The following is a 22,025-nucleotide window of genomic DNA, read 5'->3' as shown; positions in this document are numbered from 1 at the left end:
TATGAAATATGCAGAATAGGCAAATTTAAAGAAACAGTAGACTGACAGCTGCCTACGCCTATGAGGACTGAGAGGAAATGAGAAGTGACTTCTAATGAAATGAGAAGTGACTTCTAATGAATATGGCATTATTTTGATGAAATGTTTCAAAATTAACTCTCTGAATACTTAAAAATATTTGAATTTTGTACTTTCAATGGATAAAGTATACATGGTAAGGACACTGTAGCTCAGTAACACTGCTTTTAGAAAAAATCATAAAATTAATAAAAATATTTCAAACATACAAAATACAGTGAATTTGTCTACCCATGACCTAGTTTTAATAAATTTTGCCACATTTGCCTTAAATCATCTACCAATGGGGACCTCACTCTGATCCAGTTGATGGATCCTTTCAGAGGTTTGATGCTTATTCAATCACAGTGAATCGCTTTATACTACTACCACATATGTATGTATCCATAACAAATATGTAAGTTTATTTTGCCTGGTTTGGAATGTGATAAAAATGTGAATCATATATTATTAATTTTTATTGCAATATAGTGTACACAGGAAATTCACAGGTACTTAAACATAGTTTGGCAAATTTTGATAAATATATGGTACTATTTATGTTCTTTCTATGTGTCTTCTTTGGCTTAACCCTGTATTGTTAAGGTATGCCCAGCTAATTATGCACAGCTGTACCATTTTGCTGAACGGCAATCCACTATATGTCTATACTACATCTTCTGATGATAGACATCAGGCTTCTTCCCAGGTTTTCCTACCTATTAAAATGTTGTTATGTAGATTCTTGTACATGCAACCTTCCTGAAAATAATGCAGGTGTTTCTCTAAGGTACATACTGAAGAATAAAATTGCTAAGCTATGGTATTTGCAAATCTTATACTTTATAGATAACGCCATATCATCTCTCAAAGTGGCTGTACCAATTTAGATTCCACAACACTCACTAAGAATTTTTGTTTTTCTATCTTTAAATAACACTTGATATTGCCAGAATTTTTAATATTTGCAAGCTCAATAGATATGGAATTAAATTGCATTATTGTGATTTTAACTCGCACTTCCCAAATTACTACTGAGGCTAACCTTTCCTTTTATTTATTAAACATTACTTATTCAAAGATTTGTTATAAATTATGTTCCCAAATGAAGTTGATAATAAATGATTAATGAAAACTAACACTTTGCTTTACTTGTATTTCTTAAATTACTAGGAAAGCTGGTTTTTATATATTAACCATGGTGTTTCCTTTATTATGAATTATTTATTTATATCCTTAATATATGATTCCCATTTTTATCACATTTCAAACCAGTGAAACTCATGAAATGAATTTGCATGAGTTTTTAAAATATAAGGGACATATATTTTGTCATATTTGACTAACTGTCCTAAGTCTGTCTTTTAATTTGTCTCAACATATAAAGGGCTTCAAAGTTAAAAGTATTCAAAATTTTCTTGCCCTAGTTTTTTTCCTTTTTTTTTTTTTTTTTTTTTTGTGGGACCCTCGCTGGTGGCCGGAGAACAAACCGGCGCTGCAGAGGCTGCGGGCAGCCTCGCAGCCCAGCGCTCAACCACTGCACAACCAGGGGAGACCCTCCATTTTTTTTAAAACTTAGAATGTCTTCTATTCAGTGATTGTTTTTTCCCCCTAATATTACATGATATGGGATTTTTTTTCTTCTACTTCTATCTGAATATATATGAGATATAACAAACTGATTTAATATACTTAATTCATTATCTACTCCACCATTGAACATATAAGTTTAAAAAGAAAGAAGCAGAAATGGCACCCGGTAACTGTCTAAATTTTAGACTGGGGGGTGGAGGTCTTCTTTATTACTTAAGTTACAGTCTGAGTCTTCTTTGGAAGCAGGAGAATCAAAGTTCATAGGAAAGTAAAAAAGCAAGATAATTTGGTCAGAGTTAAAATTATGAGGATTTCCTCCGCTTTGAATGAATACAAAGTAAAATGGGGATGATAAAAGATCTAAAATAAATAAATAAAAAGGTAACAACTATGGTGGAGAGAGAACAGAAAATATGGTAAATAAAATTAATAAAAAATATATAGTCTCAGTAGCTAAACTTTATGGTTCTTCTATAACTTCAGTTGTAACTTTGATCATACTGTTTGTTTTAAAAACTCAATTGCTCTTTTTCCTGAAAAAGATATTCAAAGAGGAAAGCTGCAAAGGAAACCATTGGGTGGCAGAAAATAGATTGCTATAGGGTTGTAAAATATTTGGACTCAAAGCAACCATTCATCTATTAGAGTGGCTTGAACCCAGGCCTGATTCATTTTTGAACTGTTACAATACCTAATATATTTATTTCACTCAATAAATATTTATTAAATAGCTAGTTTATGCAAACTGTGATAAAGAATTTTTATCCACAAGCATTGGAATAAACAAATTCATATTGTTTGTCATTGTCATTACTATACTTACTATCAACGTTTCTATTAAATTGGAATAAAGGAGGCTTTCCACCATACTGATCTATAAAATTATATCAAGGAGACTAAGTCTGAAAATCAAAAAGCTTACCTTACTGACACCAACTTCAGGGATTCGGAGAGTATGCTCCATATCTTTTTCTCTGTAGATTTAAGTAAAATGTTTTTTAACAATTTTTGAAGTATATATGAGTACTTACACTGATATGGAAAGAAATTTTTAAAAAGATTATGTTAAAATGCAAGTCTCTATCACAGCAAGTCCAGTTTCCTTAATCTTACTCTAAATTTCCTGTCTGAAACAAAGTTTCAAAATTACTTTTATTCTCTGGTACATCTACCTCAGGCTAATAAACCACCAGTAGGCATAAAATAACTTTGGTACTAACATCAATCACTATTCAGATCTTTTAACTTAGATGTAAAAGAAGAATAGCGGGCCTCCCTGTTGGTGCAGTGGGTTGAGCATAGTGCTGTGAAGCTGTCTGCAGCCTCTGCAGGGCCAGTTCAATTCCCAGCCGGCCAGGGAGATACCCAAATGGTGCAGCAGACCTCTCCTGTCTCACCTGCTGCTCCCCTCAGCAGTGTATTTCAGTCAGTCTACCTGTTCTGTTCCCCGCTCGGTCTCTGGTGAATCCTCTCATCTTCCCGGGCCTCTGGCCTGTACCCCAGTTCTTGTACAAAATAAAAATCATAAAAAAAAATAATAAATTAAAAAAATAAAAATAAAAGTAGAATAGTATTCTTCAAGAATTTAAAATTAAGACAGTCTATAGAATCTGAATTAAGGATAAATTACCTTTCCCATTGAAAAGAAAGGAAATTATCCTACCTCTCTCCCAAGCTGGTTAAAAGTTACAAAGGGATAAAAGAAAAGCAGCACAGAAGGAAGTCAATACTGGGTTTAGTTTAATGAACAGACCTAAAAAGGGCAGAGCAAAGGGTAAGAAAATGACGAAAAACTCCTTTGTCTCTTTGCCTAGGCAATTCCTTTTTTGGGACTATGAAGTCACATTGACTTTTTTAATTGACTTCCAAAAACAGGGGACAAAAGATAAGTGTCAACATGTAGCTTGAGTGCAGGAGGGATGCCCTTTTCTGCCTTTTCAATAAGTACCTTGCACATCTGACAACAAATCAAGAAATGTACAAATCACTGTAATTATAAATCATAAAGCAAACATTTTTTTTACCTTCCAATCGTAGCAGGGTTTACAGCTGTAATGATAAAAAGTGATCCTGTCTGCAACACCGGTGATCTAATAACAATTACTCTAATACATGGGGGCCAAATTTTTTCTTCATCTGTAAAGAAATAAGTGGGTAAATAGTCTCATTCATTTACAATATGCCATTAAAACAGTTTTTAAAAATCGGGCCTCGGGCCTCCCTGGTGACGCAGCAGTTGAGCGCTGGGTTGCGAAGCTGCCCGCAGCCTCTGCGGCGCAGGTTCGATCCCCGGCTGCTCCCCGGCCACATGGCGCACAGACCTCTCCTGCCGCCCGCTGCTCCCCTCAGCAGTGTACTTCAGTCCTTCTGCCTGCTCTGCTCCCCGCTCTGGCTCTGGTGAATTCTCTCACCCTCCCGCGCTTCTGACTGTACCCAGTGCATGTATAAACAAAACAAACAAACAAAATGAATAAATAAATAAATAAATAAATAAATAAATAAATAAAATCGGGCCTCCCTGGTGGCGCAAGGGTTAAGATGCAACCCATGAAGTTATCTGCAGCCACTGCAGCATGAGTTCGATTCCCAGCCAGCCAGGGAGCAACCCACACGATGCAGCAGACCTCTCCTGACTCGCCCACTGCTCCCCTCATCAGTGTACTTTAGTCAATCTGCCTTCTGCCTGTTCTGTTCCCCACTGTCTCTGGTGAATTCTCTCACCCCCACCCCCCACACGTCTGGCCTGTATCCCAGTTCTTGTATGCATAAATAAATAAATCTTTAAAAAAAAAAGTCTTTAAAAATCAGCTTACATTTTGGCAGATACGTTGAGTTATTAACATTTTTAACTGTATTGCTCTTTTACAATGACTAGACTGTATTATTTATATAAAATTAAAGAAGGGTTATTTACTCACCTTCATCCTCAGTATCTTCTGCAGTTACATTGTCTTCACTGGTAGTATCTTCATCATAACTGTCTTCAGTCTGAGAGTCTGTAATTTCACCTTCTTCTGGCTCACTATCAGTCTCTATGATTTTCTCATCTTTAAACAAATTTGAATTATAGATGTTTTCATTAAGAGTAGATTCTATAGTTTTTCCAGTAACTGGAATAGTGAATTTAGGAGGACTACTTTTGTAATGACTATCTGTTTTGATCTTCTTTTTCACATTTGCAAAATCTTCTCCCTCACCGCAGTTCATGTGTTCAACACTGGATGCTTTTTGATCTTCTGAATTCACATCCTGGAAAGGGGTAGGTAAGGAGACAGGGGAGAATAATCTTAGATATGAGCAACTTATAATGTTTAATCCTAAGTGTTTCAATGAATTAGTGAAGATACATGTGCAGTGAAATAAACAATAGCTATTTTCTGTACCCATTCTTCCTCTCATATTCCCTTTCTTGGTTAATGATTTTATCATCCACTTACAATCCAAATAAAAAACGTTACGTGATCTTGGACATTCCCTAGAATAACACTATTATAAAATAACCCACAAGGAATCAGTTATCAAATGCCATAAACTATACTTATAATTTATCTGAAATCGCTTTCCTTATCTATTTTCATTGTCCCAACAGTCCCTGTTGAGACCCTTATCACATATTGCCTAGAGTAATGTTATTCAATAAAAATATCATGCAAGCCATATTTATTCTTTAACATTTTCTAGTAGTCACATTAAAAAGTTAAAAAGCTAAAAAAGAGGTGAAATTCATTTTATTAGTTTAACCCAGTACTAAAAAAATAGTATCAACTATGCATGAAATATTTTCTGCACTTAAGTTTTCAAAATCAAGTTTAGTTTACACTTACAAATCATCTTAATTAGAACCAGCTGTATTTCAAGTGCTCAACAGTCACACGTAGCCAGTAGCAATTTTAAAGGACACTACAGGTCTAGAAAAAGCATCTACCCTAAATTCTCATTTTTAACTTTTAACCAATTATCAATCAACACCTCCCTGGTAGTGTAGTGGGTTGAGCGCAGTGCTGTGAAGCTGTCCGCAGCCTCTGCAGCGCGGGTTCGATTCCCAGACGGCCAGGGAGATACCTACATAGTGCAGCAGACCTCTCCTGTCTCGCCCACTGCTCCCCTCAGAAGTGTACTTCAGTCAATCTAACTGTTCTGGTCCCTGCTCTGTCTCTGGTGAATTTTCTCACCTTCCCGTGCCTTTGGCCTGTACCCCAGTTCTTGTATCAATAAATCTTTTTAAAAAATTATCAGTCAAAACACATAAAATACATAATTGGCTATTATAGCATAAATTTAAAGATCCAAATGTATTTCAGTAGATCTGACTGTTCTGCCCCCCACTCTGTCTCTGGTGAATGCTCTCACCCTCCACACCTCTGGCCTATAGAGGCCTATACCCCAGTTTTTGTATGCATAAATAAATAAATCTTTAAAAAAAAATCATTTGAAGATCCCTATACATTCTTTTCTCATTACCAGGGAGAAGAGCTTTCACAACTTATCCTTTTAAACAGTTCAACCACTAAGTGACAGATAGGAGTCATTAAAACAGGTCTTAAAAGCAAACAGAACTGTTTTGGCACTTTAATCAAATAATGGTCTATTTTTAGGTATTGTCAGTGAAAATAAACACAGTCAAATTAGAGAAGAAAAAATAAATCCAACAGAATACCAATTCCATATGCAAGCTTCAGTGTTAAACATTTTAAACAATTTTTCTTGGTAAAGAAGAGAAAAACAAGAGACAAAAGTTCACAAGAGTCAAATACTTGCTACAGTTACACAACTGAATACAACAAATAAGCCTCCTTGTCTGACTATAAACCATCAAATTTATCTGTCTAGAGCACTGAGAACATTCTCTGTATTTCCTTCTTCCTCTGTAATTTAACATTGTATCATAAGCACTGTTAAAATGCCCCCAGTCTTTATAACTCTGTTAAGGTCTACATGATACTTTTTCAATTAAATGTACTATCGTTTTCTTAACCAATATCTTGGGGGCATCTTAACTCTTGGTTTTCTTCTTCTTACACATATAACTATATACCACTTTTTTTTTTTTAAAGATTTATTTATTTATTTATACAAGCACTGTGTACAGTCAGAAGCACCGGAGGGTGAGAGAATTCACCAGAGCCAGAGTGGGGAGCAGAGCAGGCAGAAGGACCGAAGTACACTGCTGAGGGGAGCAGTGGGCGGCAGGAGAGGTCTGCGCGCCATGTGGGGCCCTCCTCTGGATCGAACCTGTGCCGCAGAGGCTGCGGGCAGCTTCGCAACCCAGCGCACCTAAAGGCATTTTTCTTTCTTTGGATTTGTAAAAAAAAAGAAATACTAGAAATGATACTTTCCCATAAAATACACATATTTTTATGCTTATTGTACAGCTAATCATGTGTTTTCCAACAAGATACCAATTCATACTCCTAATAAATGTGGACCCACTGTATATTTGTCAACAATGGATTTTTTTTTAATGTCTGCTAGTAGGTAAGAAATTGCTCAGCATGACCAAGAAAGTTGAACTTTCATCACCTATTCACAAATTGTTTTTTATTTTATTGTGAATTGTGCACTGACAACTTATCAACTGAGAGTCTAAATGTTCTAAATTATGTAACACAAGAGTATTTTATCTGCCCTAAATTTACCTCCTTGTACTTTTTCATTCCCATGCTTGGCCCGATTGAATGCTGTTTCAGAGATTCTAGTATCGTATCTTTTTTTTTTTTTTTTTTTTTTTTTGTGGGATCCTCACTGGCGGCCAGGGAATGAACCAGCGCTGCAGAGGCTGCAGGCTGCCTTGCAGCCCAACGCTCAACCACTGCGCCAACAGGGGAGGCCCTAGTATCTTGTTAACTTAATGGTTATGTTTGAAATATAGTCACTGATTTTCAGCTTCTCACATATTTTGGCTTAATTATGGTACCACCAGTACATAAAGCTTAAAAATTATGAAGACATTACCTTGTCCTCATGTGTTGTGGAAGAATCTGGATCCTTTCTTTTCTTCTTCAATTTTTTATCTTTGCTTTGCTTTGTACCACAAGTCTGATAAGGTTGTAAATCTACTCGAGAATGAAATTGATAGCGACCACTTTCTACATCGCAGTAGTAATAAATTCCAGTGGAAGGATCATAATATAGTTGATTTTCCTTTCAAAAATAAGAAAACAAGTTCTATTCATGTGAGATGAAATAAAATAGAAAATTAAACTTAATAGAAGTTGTCTAATCAAATACAATAAATGTTTCTTTTAAAAATTGTAATATTTTCTGAAGATAATGAATTAGGTAACAGAATGAAGAATGTTTGCAATTTCCCAAAATACTTTACCATTCAATATCTTCTCTAATTTTCCTCATGTGAAAAATGAATACATTTAAATATTAAATTAAGTCATAGTAAATTAAATTGACAATACTTGACTAATATTTAGCTTAAAGAAGCAGTAGTTTCATATGATTCAACTTAAGACCATAATAAAAAAAAATGGTAAGAAACCTTTTAGAAGTCATGGAAATTGCATCAGAAAAAGCTAAGCATATAAAAGCAATTCCAGACTCATCATCCTTAAGATTAGGCAATAATGGTATAGTACTATAAATCCCCAAACCTTCTTCTCAATGTCATAAAACAAAGATTTGCCTTTTTTTTTTTTTAAAGATTTATTTTTTATTTATACAATAGCTGGGGTATAGGCCAGAGGCGCAGGAGGGTGAGAGGATTCACCAGAGACAGAGTGGGTAGCAGGACAGGCAGAAAGACTGAAAGCATTGCTGAGGGGAGCAGCGGGCGAGACAGGAGAGGTCCGCCGCGCCATTTGGGTTTCTCCCCGGCCAGCTGGGAATCGAACCTTTGCTGCAGAGGCTGCGGACAGCTTCACAGTGCCGTGCTTGGCCCACAAATATTTACCTTTTAATGTTCATGACTAAAAGCCCTGAGGAAAATATTGAAAATAAAGTTAAGCTCACAAATACCACAAAATAAGGTTCAATAGAAAGAAACCAATAAACAAGTGCCTTTGTACTAATTAACTTTATAGTAAGTAACTAAATAAGACTTACAAGTAAAACAGTTATTCAAAAATAGATCTCGGGCTTCCCTGGTGGCACAAGGGGTTAAGCACAGCACTATGAAGCAATCTGAAGCCTATGCAGCATGAGTCTGATCCCCGGCGGCCAGGGAGCAACCCACATGGCAAAGTAGCCCTCTCCTGCTTGCCCGCTACTCCCCTCAGCAGTGTATTCAGTCAGTCTGCCTGTTCTGTTCCCTACTCTGTCTCTGGTGAATCCTCGCACTCCCTCATCTCTGGCCTGTACCCCAGCTCTTAAATGCATAAATAATCTTAAAAAAAAAATAGATCTCAGCATATTATGGATAAAACTAGAAATATAAAGTTATATAACATCTACATTTATTAAATACTGGCCAGAACTCTTGAACCACAACTTAAAAAAAAAAAAAACCACATACACACACACACACACACACACACACACACACACACACACGCTTTTATATATTTTTTTTATTTACAACATAAATCCATGCAGACCAGATCTGAAAACATACTATTTTAGATTAAGTGATCAAACTTTACTGAAAAAGAATAATTTATTTTTCTAACTGTTGATAATATTGCAATTTACTTTCTTTAATATATTTTGCAGTTTTCCCTTAACTAAAACATCAAATGGAAGCTTTCCAATCTTTATATGTAGTGACAGAAATACAACTTGAGATAGTGCTAGAAATAGAACTTTCATAACTCAAATCTTTTTGTCTGTTATGTTCTTCATTCCAACATATATAGACATTTCCAAAAATATAAGAATAAGCTTATTTAAAATAAAAGCTAGCACAATGAAAATGGTACTCTAAGGAAGTCTCTAATTACTAAGACACAGCATACAGAATGTAATTAACCACACAAAAACATTAACTCAAAAAGATACTTGCACTCCTATGTTTACTGCAGCACTACAATAGCTAAGATTTGGAAACAACTCATATCCTCAAAAACTGATGACTGGAGGGCCTCCCCGGTGGCGCAGCGGTTGAGCGCTGGGTTGCGAAGCTGCCCGCAGCCTCTGCAGCACCGGTTCCATCCCCGGCTGCTCCCCGGCCACCAGAGGAGGGTCTCACATGGCGCGCAGACCTCTCCTGTCGCCCGCTGCTCCCCTCAGCAGTGTACTTCGGTCCTGCTGCCTACTCTGCTCCCCGCTCTGGCTCTGGTGAATTCTCTCGCCCTCCCGTGCTTCTGATTGTACCCAGTGCTTGTATAAATAAATAAATCTTTTTAAAAAAAAAAACAAAAAACAGATGACTGTATCAAGATGTGGTGTACATACACAATGGAATACTATTCAGCAATCAAAAAAAGATAAACTCAATCACAGCAACATGTATGGTGCTAGAAGGGATCATGCTCAGTGAAATAAGACAGAAGGAAAAAGAAAAATACTAAATGGTTTCACTTATAGGAGGAATGTAGGGGAACCAAGTAAGGAGCCGGGGGCGAAAAAAATAACAAAAAAAAAAAAGCTAGCAGACAATCATAAATAAGAAACATTCTATGAGGGAGGGAGAGGAAAAGGGTCAGAACAAGGGAGATAAGAGCACAAGGGCCTACGGTGTATGTTCAAGGGTGAATTGGTGGTGGAAATTTTACGGGGAATACGTAATTATGTAAAAGATATAACTAAAAATATATATATTTAATAAAAAATAAAAGAATGTATGTCTGGAGGAAAGACAGGAAAAAAAGGAAGAAATAACAAAAAAGTCGGGCCTCCCCAGTGGCACAGCGTTTGAGGGCTGGGTTGCGAAGCTGCCCACAGCCTCTGCATCTCCGGTTTGATCCCCGGCCGCCCGTGAGGGTCCCACACGGCGCGCAGATCTCTCCTGCTGTGCCTAGTGCTCCCCTCAGCAGTGTACTTCGTCAGTCTGCCTGTTTTGCTCCCCGCTCTGGCTCTGGTGAATTCTCTCACCCTCCTGCACTTGACTGTACCCAGTGCTTGTATAAATAAATAAATAAATCTGTTTTAAAAAAATAACAAAAAAGTCATATATTTGGAGACTCTGTACTGTCTTAGAAACCAAATAAGTAATAGCTACCCTCTTTGATAGTGAGAGTTTAAACATGAATTCTCTGGGTATTAATTCACAATGTCAATTAGAATAATCATGGGGATGATCTCATATGATCTGGCCCTCAAGAACTGCAAAATATAGTGCCCAAAAGTGGCGCATACGCTCATCATTCCTAACTAATAATAAACAAGCTACAGAAAATTAAAAAGGAGACTCCCTCTGAGGTCTCAGATGGATTCATAAAGATATTAGTATTTGAAATAATTTTTTTAAAATCTCATCCCAGGGCCTCCCAGGTGGTGCAGCAGTTGAGCGCTGGGTTGCGAAGCTGCCCGCAGCCTCTGCAGCGCCGGTTCGATCCCCAGCCGCTCCCCGGCCACTGGAGGAGGGTCCCACATGGCGTGCAGACCTCGCCTGCTGCCCGCTGCTCCCCTCAGCAGTGTATTTCGTCGGTGTGCCTGTTCTGTTCCCTGCTCTGTCTCTGGTGAATCCTCTCACCCTCCCACACATCTGTCCTGTACCCCGGTTCTGGTATAAATAAATAAATCTTTGAAAAAAAAAAAGTCTTGAGATACTTACAGAATCATAATAGAAGCCAGTGCTATGGTCAAAATACAGTCCAGTACTTTCATCGTAACTAAATCCAGTCTGTGATACAGCAGCTTCTGCTGCAGCTCTCAAGCTTTCAGCTAATGATGAACCTTCTAAGGATGTATCTTCCGTTGCTAGCACAGATGCTGACTCCTAGGTAAGATACATTCATGTCAAATAAGACAAAAACATCCTTATATTGATTTAAAAAATCAGCAGAATTTGAAACAATAAACTTAAAGGCTATTTTAAATAAGACTTCTATTTCTGCAATGGAAAGTGATGGCTATTGATTACAATCTGATCCACTTTAAAGAATATTTACTAATATGTCCGTTAATTCAATTCTGACCCAGTTCTGAAGGCACTAAAAGTAGGTGAACATTGCTCAAAAATAAATGCATATTACCATCAGGAAAAATACACAAAATACAGAATCTTAAATAGACAAATAACCTAGATTCTTCAATAATTATAGGTTCAAAGGGGAAAAGCTTTTTGAAGAGAGGAGAAGAAAACTAGATTATGTGAGATAATTCATACATTAAGCAGGTGCACTGCATGAATCTTACTGAGATCCTGATTCAAATAAATGTATAAAATTTGTATAAAATTTATAAAAATGTATAAAAATGTATAATGTATAAAATTGTATACAAATGTATAAAATGTATAAAATTGTATACAAATGTATAAAATTCAAACAAATTTATAAAATAGTCAGAAATTTCAACTGTGAGAAGATATTTGATATGACACATTTAAAAAAACAGGTTTCTAAAATTTTTTGGTTTGGTTATAATATACAAATTTACTTTTTTGTACAAAACAAATTTTGTTGATGTATATCATAAATTTTTGGAGCCCCCACAAAAAGGAAAACAATTAAGGATAAAAACTAGTTCTAATTTTTGTTTCTTAAAAATTGTAATATGGGCCTCCCGTGGTGGCACAGCGGTTGAGCGCTGGGCTGCAAAGCTGCCCGCAGCCTCTGCAGCACCGGTTCGATCCCCGGCCACCAGTGAGGGTCCCACATGGTGCGCAGACCTCTCCTGCCACCCACTGCTCCCCTCAGCAGTGTACTTCGTCAGTCTGTCTGTTCTGCTCCCCGCTTTGGCTCTGGTGAATTCTCTCACCCTCCCGCGTTTCTGACTGTACCCAGTGCTTGTATAAATAAATAAATAAATATCTTAAAAAAATTTGTAATATTCACTGAATAATTATATACCAAATGTTTACAACCCTTGTATATGCTGTGATAGACCGAAGAAGTCTACTTTTTACATAACAAAGAACAAGTCTCGGGCATGAACAGTTTCATATTTAGCATTTTATACCTGTGAATTTGAAGAAAAAGGGTCCTCTTGTCCACATTTTACATTTTCCGTTACATTAGTACCAGCGTAAGCATCATTTTGTATTTCTGACTGGTCTTTATAATTAAAAGCAGAAGCTTCAATATCCTGATCTTGCTGAACTGAGAGTTCAGTCACTTTATTTGGAAGACTGACATCTTTATAGTATGTCTGATAATAATAATCTGTAGCGAAATAAATTGGTATCATTAGAATAGTGAATATGAGGACTTAATTACAAAACACTGGCACTGAACACAAAACAATGCACATTGCAAGTAAATCATATTTTTGTAACTGTACACATTTTAAAAGATTAAAAAGAATGGTGCATAAAAATGCATCTTTGATTCATATTTAGAGTTGTCAAGTTGAAAAAAGAAAAAAGGAGGTAAGTAGATTTGGACTTTCAACAGCAAAAGTAAAAAAGAAAACAATACAACACGTAGATATGTAATATAAATACCACTGCTGTGTTTAGCAATTTCACTATATTATGTACTGAATAAAACAATACAGGGGCCTCCCTGGTGGCACAAGGGGTTAAGTCTCAGCACTACGAAGCTATGTGCTGCAGTAGCTGCAGAGTTCAATGCCCCGCCAGGAAGCTAACCCAAATGGTGCAGAAGATCTCTCCTGTTGCGCTGGCTGCTCCACTCAGCAGTGTATTTCATTAGATCAGGCTGTTCTGCTCCCCACTCTGTCTCTAGTGAATCTCAGCCCCCCTCCGCAACTCTGGGCTGTACCCCAGCTCTTGTATAAATAAATAAATCTTAAAAAAAATAAAACAGTGCTAAGCTTAATAGGAAAGACCTTTCTTGTGATCCCTATTTATTAAAGCTCAGTTGTTTGGCTACTTTGCCTCTTGATATAATGCCACCAATGAGGCTATGGTGGAGGGCCACCACTGCCACAAGTGCCTAAGAGACCGTACTGAATACAATGCTAAATGAAATGCATCAACAAGAAAACAAGTTACAAGAACAAGAACAGTCAGCTATTAGAGTGGATGGCTCATGAAATGAAAAATTATTCAGTGAAAACGGCAGCATGTAGTGTAAGAAGGAAAATTTATTTCTGCCTTTCCACCAGAAGAAAAAAATACTCAGAAAAAAACCAAACCACATGGAAGTCAACATACAACATTATTTAGCTTGATGTCCACTACAAAGAAAGCTCCATAGTAGTAAAAAAAAAAAAAAAAAAGAAAAAAGAAAGCTCCATAGTAGTATGTTATGACTGTAATTGAATTAAGCTATCTTTATTATAAGCTGAATACCTGAGCTTGACCAAGGAGGGTGGTTCTCTGTTTGCACTTCTACATCAGACTTTTTATTATCTTCATTTTTCCCACAATGGAGTATTTTACTGAGTTCTTCCACCTGAAAGAAAACAAGATTTTAAGAAAAATAAATCATATAGCAATCTATAATATAAGCACAATCCTCCAAAATTACAGGAATTATTTATCATGCTAAAAGTTTTAGGAAAGTACTAGTAACAGTGAGTTTCCTTTTCAGAAAAACTAAATATAAAATAAATCTTTAAAATAAATAATCATACCTGCTGCTTTTATCTATCAGGGCTATAACTAGGGTGAAGCAAGCAAGGCACTGAGGAAGCACTTTAACTTTCAGCTTCATGCAACTATAATGTTTGTACCTGAGAATAAGGGTCCCAAAAAATATGTGCCCTAGACTACTTACTGCCCAGTCCTGGCTCATTTATTTAATATCTGCTACATGCTAGGCACCATTTGGCACTTTAGATAATATCCCATTAAGTCTTGCAACCTCTTTACAGGTTAGTTGTCCTAATTCCCATTTTACATCTGAGAAACCTGGATAAGTTGCTCAGGATTTTCTTTTTTCTTTTTCTTAAAGATTTATTTATTTATTTATATAAGCACTGGGTACAGTCAGAAGCACGGGAGGGTGAGAGAATTCACCAGAGCCAGACCGGGGAACAGAAAGGGCAGGCTGACGAAATACACTGCTGAGGGGAGCAGCGGGCACCGGAGGAGAAGTCTGTCGCACCATGTGGGACCCCCACCAGCAGCCGGGATTGAACCGGTGCTGCAGAGGCTGCAGGCAGCTTCGCAGCCCAGTGCTCAACCGCTGCGCCACTAGGGGAGGCCCTCAAGATTTTCTTTTGATTTTCTATAGCGACTCCAAAGTCACTATACACACACGTACACATATTTACGTATATCTGTATATATGTGTGTGTGCATATATATATTTTTAGGGTCTCTAAAAAAGCAGTACTTTAACAATTTAAAATTATGAAAGTTTTTTAAAAGGCTGTCATAGTTTGCTATCCTTCCACCACAATATTGTGACCATATCTATAGTTTCTCAGCCATTGTCTTCACCTATGCATTGAAGTGGTTCAAGAACTAGTTGTTGAGGGCCTCCCCGGTGGCGCAGCGGTTGAGCGCTGGGTTGCGAACCTGCCGGCAGCCTCTGCGGCGCCGGTTCGATCCCCGGCTGCTCCCCAGCCACCAGAGGAAGGTCCCACATGGCGCGCAGACCTCTCCTGCCTCCCGCTGCTCCCCTCAGCAGTGTACTTCGGTCCTTCTGCCTGCTCTGCTCCCAGCTCTGGCTCTGGTGAATTCTCTCACCCTCCCGCGCTTCTGACTGTACCCAGTGCATGTATAAACAAAAACAAACAAATAAATAAATAAACATGCCTCTATAAAAAAAATAAATAAAATAAATAAAAAAAGAACTAGTTGTTGAGTAAACAATACAAATTATCTATGTCATAGTGAGGACACAACTCACTGCCTTTCAGCAATTATTTTCATAAATCATTTTACAGCAAAGTGCAATAAAGTAGGATGACATTTTAGTATTCAGCCTATTTACATGGTTTCAAGAAATGCACCAACACTGTTACATTATTACAAAGGACTAGACGACAGTTTAATTGAAATTAATAACTATGTGGAAATAACTAGTCAGGAGAGTGTGCAACTGCCCAGCAAATCAAACTGGAAAAAAAATATACTATTTAAAAATAAAATTATGGCCGCTTAAATATTTGCCCTTACTGTGGTTCATGAAAATGAAGTTAGCTACTTGGCACCTTTAACAAAGACAATTACATCTTCCTTGTCAGAAAACTGAAGATAAAGGCCCAGAATAACCACCTTACACATGTATACAGTTCAAGTTTGTAAACTGTAAAAATTCTTTCACGCTTAATTTGATTTATCCTGTGGGGTACTAGCACATTCTCATTTTATGGGCCACTGAGACCGTATGCGTTCACATAGTGATAGATGGAATTCTGGTTCAAGTCAGGCGCTTCAGCAAACTCGAAAAGTGATCCTGAATAAAATATTATAAAAGTGCAGACTGCCAATGGCATGTTCCAAGTGAAAATGAAGAAAACCTACCTAACGTGTTTCGTGCTATTCATGTCAGCCCTAACTGCAGCTCCCGCATTTAACTAAATGGAGTAATCCGAACTCTTAAGGCTTGCCCCAAATACACTTAAAATCTCCTCGCACTGAACTTTGCTTCCTTTCAAGTGCACTACAGAGAAGTGCTGGGTCCCTGCCAGGGGTCCTTGGGAAGCAATCAGAGGCTTCAAACGCCTCCCTAGCCTGGCCGGGGCCAGGGGCTGGACGCGGACTGCACACCTGGGTGCGGAGCTCCTGGTTGTTGCTCTCGGCGCTCTGGTACAGCCTCTCCGTGTGATGCAGCAGCTTCTCGATCTCCCGCACCTGCCGCTTGCAGCTCCGCAGCTCGCGTTCCAACTTCTCCACCTTCCGCCTCAGCTGGGCCAGCTCAGGCTCGGGGGAGGCGGGTGGCGACACAGACGACGACGGCGCCTCGGAGGCCATGGGGTCTGGCGCGAAGCGGCCCGTGGGCTGCGCTCAGGCTGAGGCGGACTCCGGAGAGACCAGAAGCCACGGGAGCGCGCGGGCAGCGAAAGGCGGCCTCATACTCGCCCGGCCGCGGCGGTCCCAAGCCATGACGACCCGAAGCTGTCGCTGTAGCCGAGAGAAACCGCAGGCGTCAGGCGAGAGGACGGAGGATGGGCTCGGCCCAATCCCACCGACTTTGAAACAGGAAAACTTTATTAGCAACTACCTTCCCCAGCGACCGCTGAGACAGCCGCTGGAGCGCTGCTGGAGTGCGAGGACCAGAGAAGGAAGGGCCAGAGACTCTGGGGCCGTTTGTCTGCTGAACCGGAAATGATGGCGCTGGGTGGTGGGCGGGGCCGTGACGGAAAGGGACGCGACGGCAAGCGGCAAGGGCCCCACGGCGCACATGCGCACTTTCTGCGAACTGGGCGCGGGGTGGTAGGACTGCGCGTGGAGAGCTGATAGGAAAGGGTCTCCAAGGCTTGCAGAAATAGGGAAGCCCTCAGACTTCTGCTCTTGCCAGCTTTCAAAAACTTTTTTTCAAACTTTGCACAGGATGCACTTTCTGGCCCTTTGTGCTCTTTAAATTTTATTAATAAATTTTTTTTGTTGTTTATTTTATTTTATTTAATAATAAATTTTATTTTTATATTCCCCATACAATTGCAACCCCCCCATTTTGACCCCAATCCCTCCCCTCCCGCCCCCCCACCCCCCAAAAAGTGTCTCTGGTTCATAGTTTTTTGTTGATTTTGATTTTCACTTTCTTATAGTTATTCATTTTCCTGGTCCCTTATTTAAGTTTTCCAGGTTCCTGCTATGAGTGAGACCATCCGGTATTTTTCTTTTTCTTTCTGGCTTATTTCGCTGAGCATGATCCCTTCCAGCGCCATCCATGTTGCTGCAAATTGCATGTGTTTATCTTTTTTGAATGCTGAGTAATATTCCATGGTATATATGTACCACATCTTCTTGATCCAGTCATCTATTTTTGGGCATTTGGGCTGTTTCCAAGGCTTAGCTATTGTAAACAGTGCTGCTATAAACATAGGGGTGCAGGTGTTCTTTGGAATTGAATGACTTGCTTTACCATGCATTTATAATACTAGGTACATCTGGTGACTACAGTTTCACAGCTCTATTTGTATATGTACAATTGTGCACTCACCACCTCAGCTTTGTACTATTCACCATTATTAAATTGATCCCCCCAACCCATTGCTTCCCCTTTTCTCTCCCCTCTGGTAACCACAGTATTTTTCTGAGTGTAAGAGTTATTTTTGTCGTATTTTGTTTGTTGCTTCATTTATATTACACGAGTGAAACCACCTACTATTTTTCTCTGACTTTGACTTACTTTTGCTTATCGTTTTCCTTTAAGTTTCATACATCTTGTCTCAGAGGGCAAGACTTCAACTTTATAATAGATGAGTAATATTCCATTGAATGTATATACTTCAACTTCTTTATCGAGCATTCCATCAATAGACATTCAGGTTGTTTCTGCATCTTGGTTATTGTGGATAGTGTTGTAATAAGCACAGGGTGCACATATCTTTTCAAATTAGTGTTTTCATAGAGTTTTGATAAACACCAAGAGTGAAATTTTGGATCATATGATTTTTTTCTATTTTCAGCTTTTTAAGGAATCTTCATACCATTTTCCATAGAGTACACCAACTTACATAACCACCAAATGTTACTTTTTCTTCACATTCTAGCCAACACTTGTTTCAGACCTTTTGTTATAAACCATCTCACAGATGCAAGGTGATACCTCACTGCAGTTTTGATTTCCTAACCCTTCATTTTATACATGAGTCTCCAAGAAATTATTTGCATAGTTTATAGAGATTGTGCCAAACTAAGACTAGACCATAGTGTCCTGATGTTCTGCTTACTCTATCATTCTACCTTTTCCAAGAGTTTAGGGGTCTGAAAAAAGAAAGAAATTTCAGGTCTCCTTGATGATGCAAGGGGTTGAGTCACAGCACTATAAAGCTGTCTGCAGCCACTGCAGCACGAGTTCAATCCCCAGCCAGGGAGCAACCCACATGGTGCAGCAGACCTCTCCTGTCTCACCCACTGCTCCCCTCAGCAGTGTATTTCAGTCAATCCACCTGTTCTGTTCCCCACTCTGTCTCTGGTGAATCCTTTCACCCCCTACACCTTTGGCCTATACCCCAGTTCTTGTATGCATAAATAAATAAATCTTAAAAAAAAGAAATTTCATTAGGTCTGATTTGCAGAGAGGACCCTCCCTGATAGGAAGATAAGCTGCAAGATTTTGTGGAAGCAGGAAAAATTTTCAGATTCTGCTAGCTCTCTGGACCCCAGTTGAGAAGGCACAGTAGTATCAGAGAGTTCTGAATATGCTTTGCTCCTTTTTTCACAATAACCAAGTTGAGAACACTCAGACTGACATCCACAATACAACCCCAAACAGATTTGCTTTTTCTTTCACCAGTCCTTCTTGGTCTGCAACACAAATGCCCCTTGCTCAGCAGTAGGTGAACTTGACCATGGGTCAAGACACCCTGCTTCATGGGGAAACCTTGTTTATTATTTCCACCACAGATTCACATAACCCTTCCTTCTTTTTTTTTTAAGTTTTTTTTTTTAAGATTTATTTATTTTTATACAAGAGCTGGGGTACAGGCCAGAGTTGTGGGGGGGGGGTGAGAAGATTCACCAGAGACAGAGTGGGGAACAGAACAGGCAGATTGACTGAAATACACTGCTGAGGGGAGAAGTGGGGGAGACAGGAGAGGTCTGCTGCACCGTGTGGGATTCTCGCCAGCCATCTGGGATCAAACCCACACTGCAGAGGCTGCGGACAGCTTCATAGCAAGGCGCTCAACCCGCTGCACCACTGGGAGGCCCAACCCTTCCATTCTTTTTTTTTTTAAGATTTATTTATTAATTTTTTTTATACAAGAACCAGGGTACAGACTAGATGCACAGGAGGGTGAGAGGATCCACCAGAGACAGAGCAGGGAACAGAACAGACAGACTGACAAAATACCCTGCTGAGGGGAGCAGCGGGTGAGACAGGAGAGGTCTGCCCATCATGTGGGACCCTCACCGGCCAGCCCAGATCGAACTGGCGCTGCAGAGGCTGCAGACAGCTTCACAACACTGAGCTCAACCACCTCTGCCACCAGGGTAGTCTCTCAACCCTTCCATTCTTAACCCAAAGTGTCAGAAGCAACCTCTGTGGCCATAGCTTCTCATAAAAGTTAAGAATTTTGTGTTCATGGTCCACCTTAATGAGTTTCTGGCAGCTAGTGACGGGGAAAGGGCTGTTTAGCTTCATGTTGAAATAGTCAACTGCCTCTCAGCCAATATGAAAAACAGCTTTACTCATTAATTTTAGAATCAATAAATTTATTAGCTGTTACATGACACATTACTTATTTATCTTAATCAATGTAAGCTTTGGCCCACTGAGTGAAGGGATGTGCCAGAACAGTGGACCAGTTCAGACCATAAGTCTCAAGTAGGCTTAGAATTTCTGCTTCCTTTCTTGTATTTCTGCCATAGTTAAGAAAAGGACATATCCAGTCATGTCTGCATGTCCAAGATGGAGGATAAAAGATACATGGAACAAGTGTGTTTTAGTTAAGATCCTTCAAATAAGCCCAGGAAAGATCAGAGGCCCCGGGAAACCTTCAGACAGTTACCAATTCCACAGACAATAATGTCACTCAGAGGCTTGTAAGAATTAATAAATGATGGTTGTTGGAAGCCAATGAGTTCAGAGGATTCTGAATGTAGTAATAACTGGTACTCAACTTGATCTAGAACTATTCCAGGAACCCTGAGTTTGAGCAGGCTGGGGTCTAAGTACCTAAGATATTATTATATTCCAAAACAGAAGACAAATGTCAATTAAATAAAACCTAATTTATATCTGGTTTCTTTTAGTGTATCATCAATTCTATATTTAATGGACATTTGCCTGTCATAATTTGTTAGATCCAATGGGTAGCCAGCTTCCTCCTATTCTGTTCGATATCACACAAGAATATCTGGGGAGCCATAGCCTTTCAATAATCCTGATTTATTGCTCCCTATTACTTTTGGTCAACAGACCATTACCTATTCCTTGCCCCTGGAGGCCCAAGGAAGAATGGGTGGGTGTAACACTAAAAAACTTGTGTGATGGTAAGGGAAGGAAGCCAAAGGAAACTAGGCAGCACTTCTATTCCACCTCCAACTAAAATACAGTTTACACCTTTATCAATTTTTAATGAGTAAAAAATATACTACATTGGGCATTCCTGGTGGCGCATTCCTGGTGGCACAAGGGGTTAAGACACAACCTAAGAAGATTACTGCAGCCACTGCAGCACGAGTTCAATCCCCAGCCAGGGAGAAACCCACATGGCGCAGCAGACCCCTCCTTACTCGCCTCCTGCTCCCCTCAGCAGTATTTCAATCATTCTGCCTGTTCTGTTCCCCATTCTGTCTCTGGTGAATCCTCTCACCCCTCTCACCTCTGGCATGTACCCCCATTCTTGTATGCATAAATAAAGCTTTTTAAAATATATATATATATATGTATATATATACTACATTGTAAATTTTTCCAAGATTCGCTCCCTCCCTTCACACACTTTTAATGTTTAAAATACTGCCTCACAAGAAGAGTCTGTCTCCACTGGACTGATTCTAGGTCTTCAAGATGCAAAATCAATACTTAACACTAGAGCATTATTTTTTCAAATGCTGTGGTAAAAATATTTTTTAAGTTCCAATCCCTGTGGACTGATACCTTTATAAAATACAACAAAATGTGTGCGTAGATGTGAGAAGAAAGAACAAAGGATGCAAGAAGGGTTGTTGTGTAGGATGAAATTGCTCCCCTTTAACAAATTTCAAGAGAGTAACTTAAAATTTGTAGTTAAAATTTACTTCTAAATTTGAATGGTGCTTCTTTCAATGCAACTGGTCCATTTAGGTTATTAGTATGAAAATTGGGTAAAAAACACAAAAGCTAGCAATCGTGCATTACTGCTTGCCTTTCAGATGACCAACAGCATAAGTGGGAAGGCATCTCATTATTTCTTGTAAAATCATTCAAGCTGCTCTATGTTGAATTAAGTCTAATTGACCATGGTGAGAGCATAGGCAATATCTTTAAACTGAGCCTGTAAAAAACTTTTACTCAAAGTATTAAATTTATTTTTCTCAAGCTTCCAAAGTTCCTGGGGCTTAATACACTTCTGGATTCAAGTTTAAAGAATTTTTATCACAGATGTTAGTTATCAACCTGACAGTCATTCTCCCTTATTCCATACAGGAGAACTCAAGTGTACTGCTACCCTGAGAACAGGGTAGCAGTACACTTAACTGAAAGTCTCTATTTCTCACACTTCCTTGCATCTGGGTGACCACGTAACATTGTTTTTGACCAACCAGGTTAAGTAGAAGCCCGGAGGCAAGGTTCCTGGGAAAGCTACTGCTT

At 38.9% G+C, this 22,025-nt stretch overlaps 1 protein-coding gene across 2 annotated transcripts in view; it reads right to left on the bottom strand.

Moving 5' to 3' along the window:
- The window catches only part of AGGF1 (angiogenic factor with G-patch and FHA domains 1), a 30,017-nt gene extending 13,119 nt beyond the window's left edge, over positions 1-16,898 (bottom strand). The window contains exons 1-9 of one of the 2 annotated variants that reach the window (XM_037529463.2): positions 16,782-16,898; positions 16,328-16,681; positions 13,958-14,060; positions 12,661-12,863; positions 11,312-11,476; positions 7,603-7,791; positions 4,569-4,899; positions 3,675-3,786; positions 2,573-2,624 (exon numbers count right to left, since the gene is read on the bottom strand). In XM_037529463.2, the coding sequence (XP_037385360.1) occupies positions 2,573-2,624; positions 3,675-3,786; positions 4,569-4,899; positions 7,603-7,791; positions 11,312-11,476; positions 12,661-12,863; positions 13,958-14,060; positions 16,328-16,531 (1,359 nt within the window). In that variant the 5' untranslated portion in view covers positions 16,532-16,681; positions 16,782-16,898. Of the gene's footprint in view, positions 1-2,572; positions 2,625-3,674; positions 3,787-4,568; positions 4,900-7,602; positions 7,792-11,311; positions 11,477-12,660; positions 12,864-13,957; positions 14,061-16,327 lie in introns of both variants that reach the window. The other variant, XM_037529464.2, reaches the window with a different exon arrangement.
- Between the last annotated feature and the right edge of the window lie 5,127 nt (positions 16,899-22,025).

The sequence above is a fragment of the Talpa occidentalis genome, unplaced genomic scaffold (genome assembly GCF_014898055.3).
Source record: "Talpa occidentalis isolate TD23 unplaced genomic scaffold, MPIMG_talOcc4v2.1 talOcc4.6, whole genome shotgun sequence".
Lineage (NCBI taxonomy): Eukaryota > Metazoa > Chordata > Mammalia > Eulipotyphla > Talpidae > Talpa > Talpa occidentalis.
The sequence above is the reverse complement of the archived record's forward strand: the minus strand, read 5'-3'. Positions and strand labels throughout refer to the sequence as shown.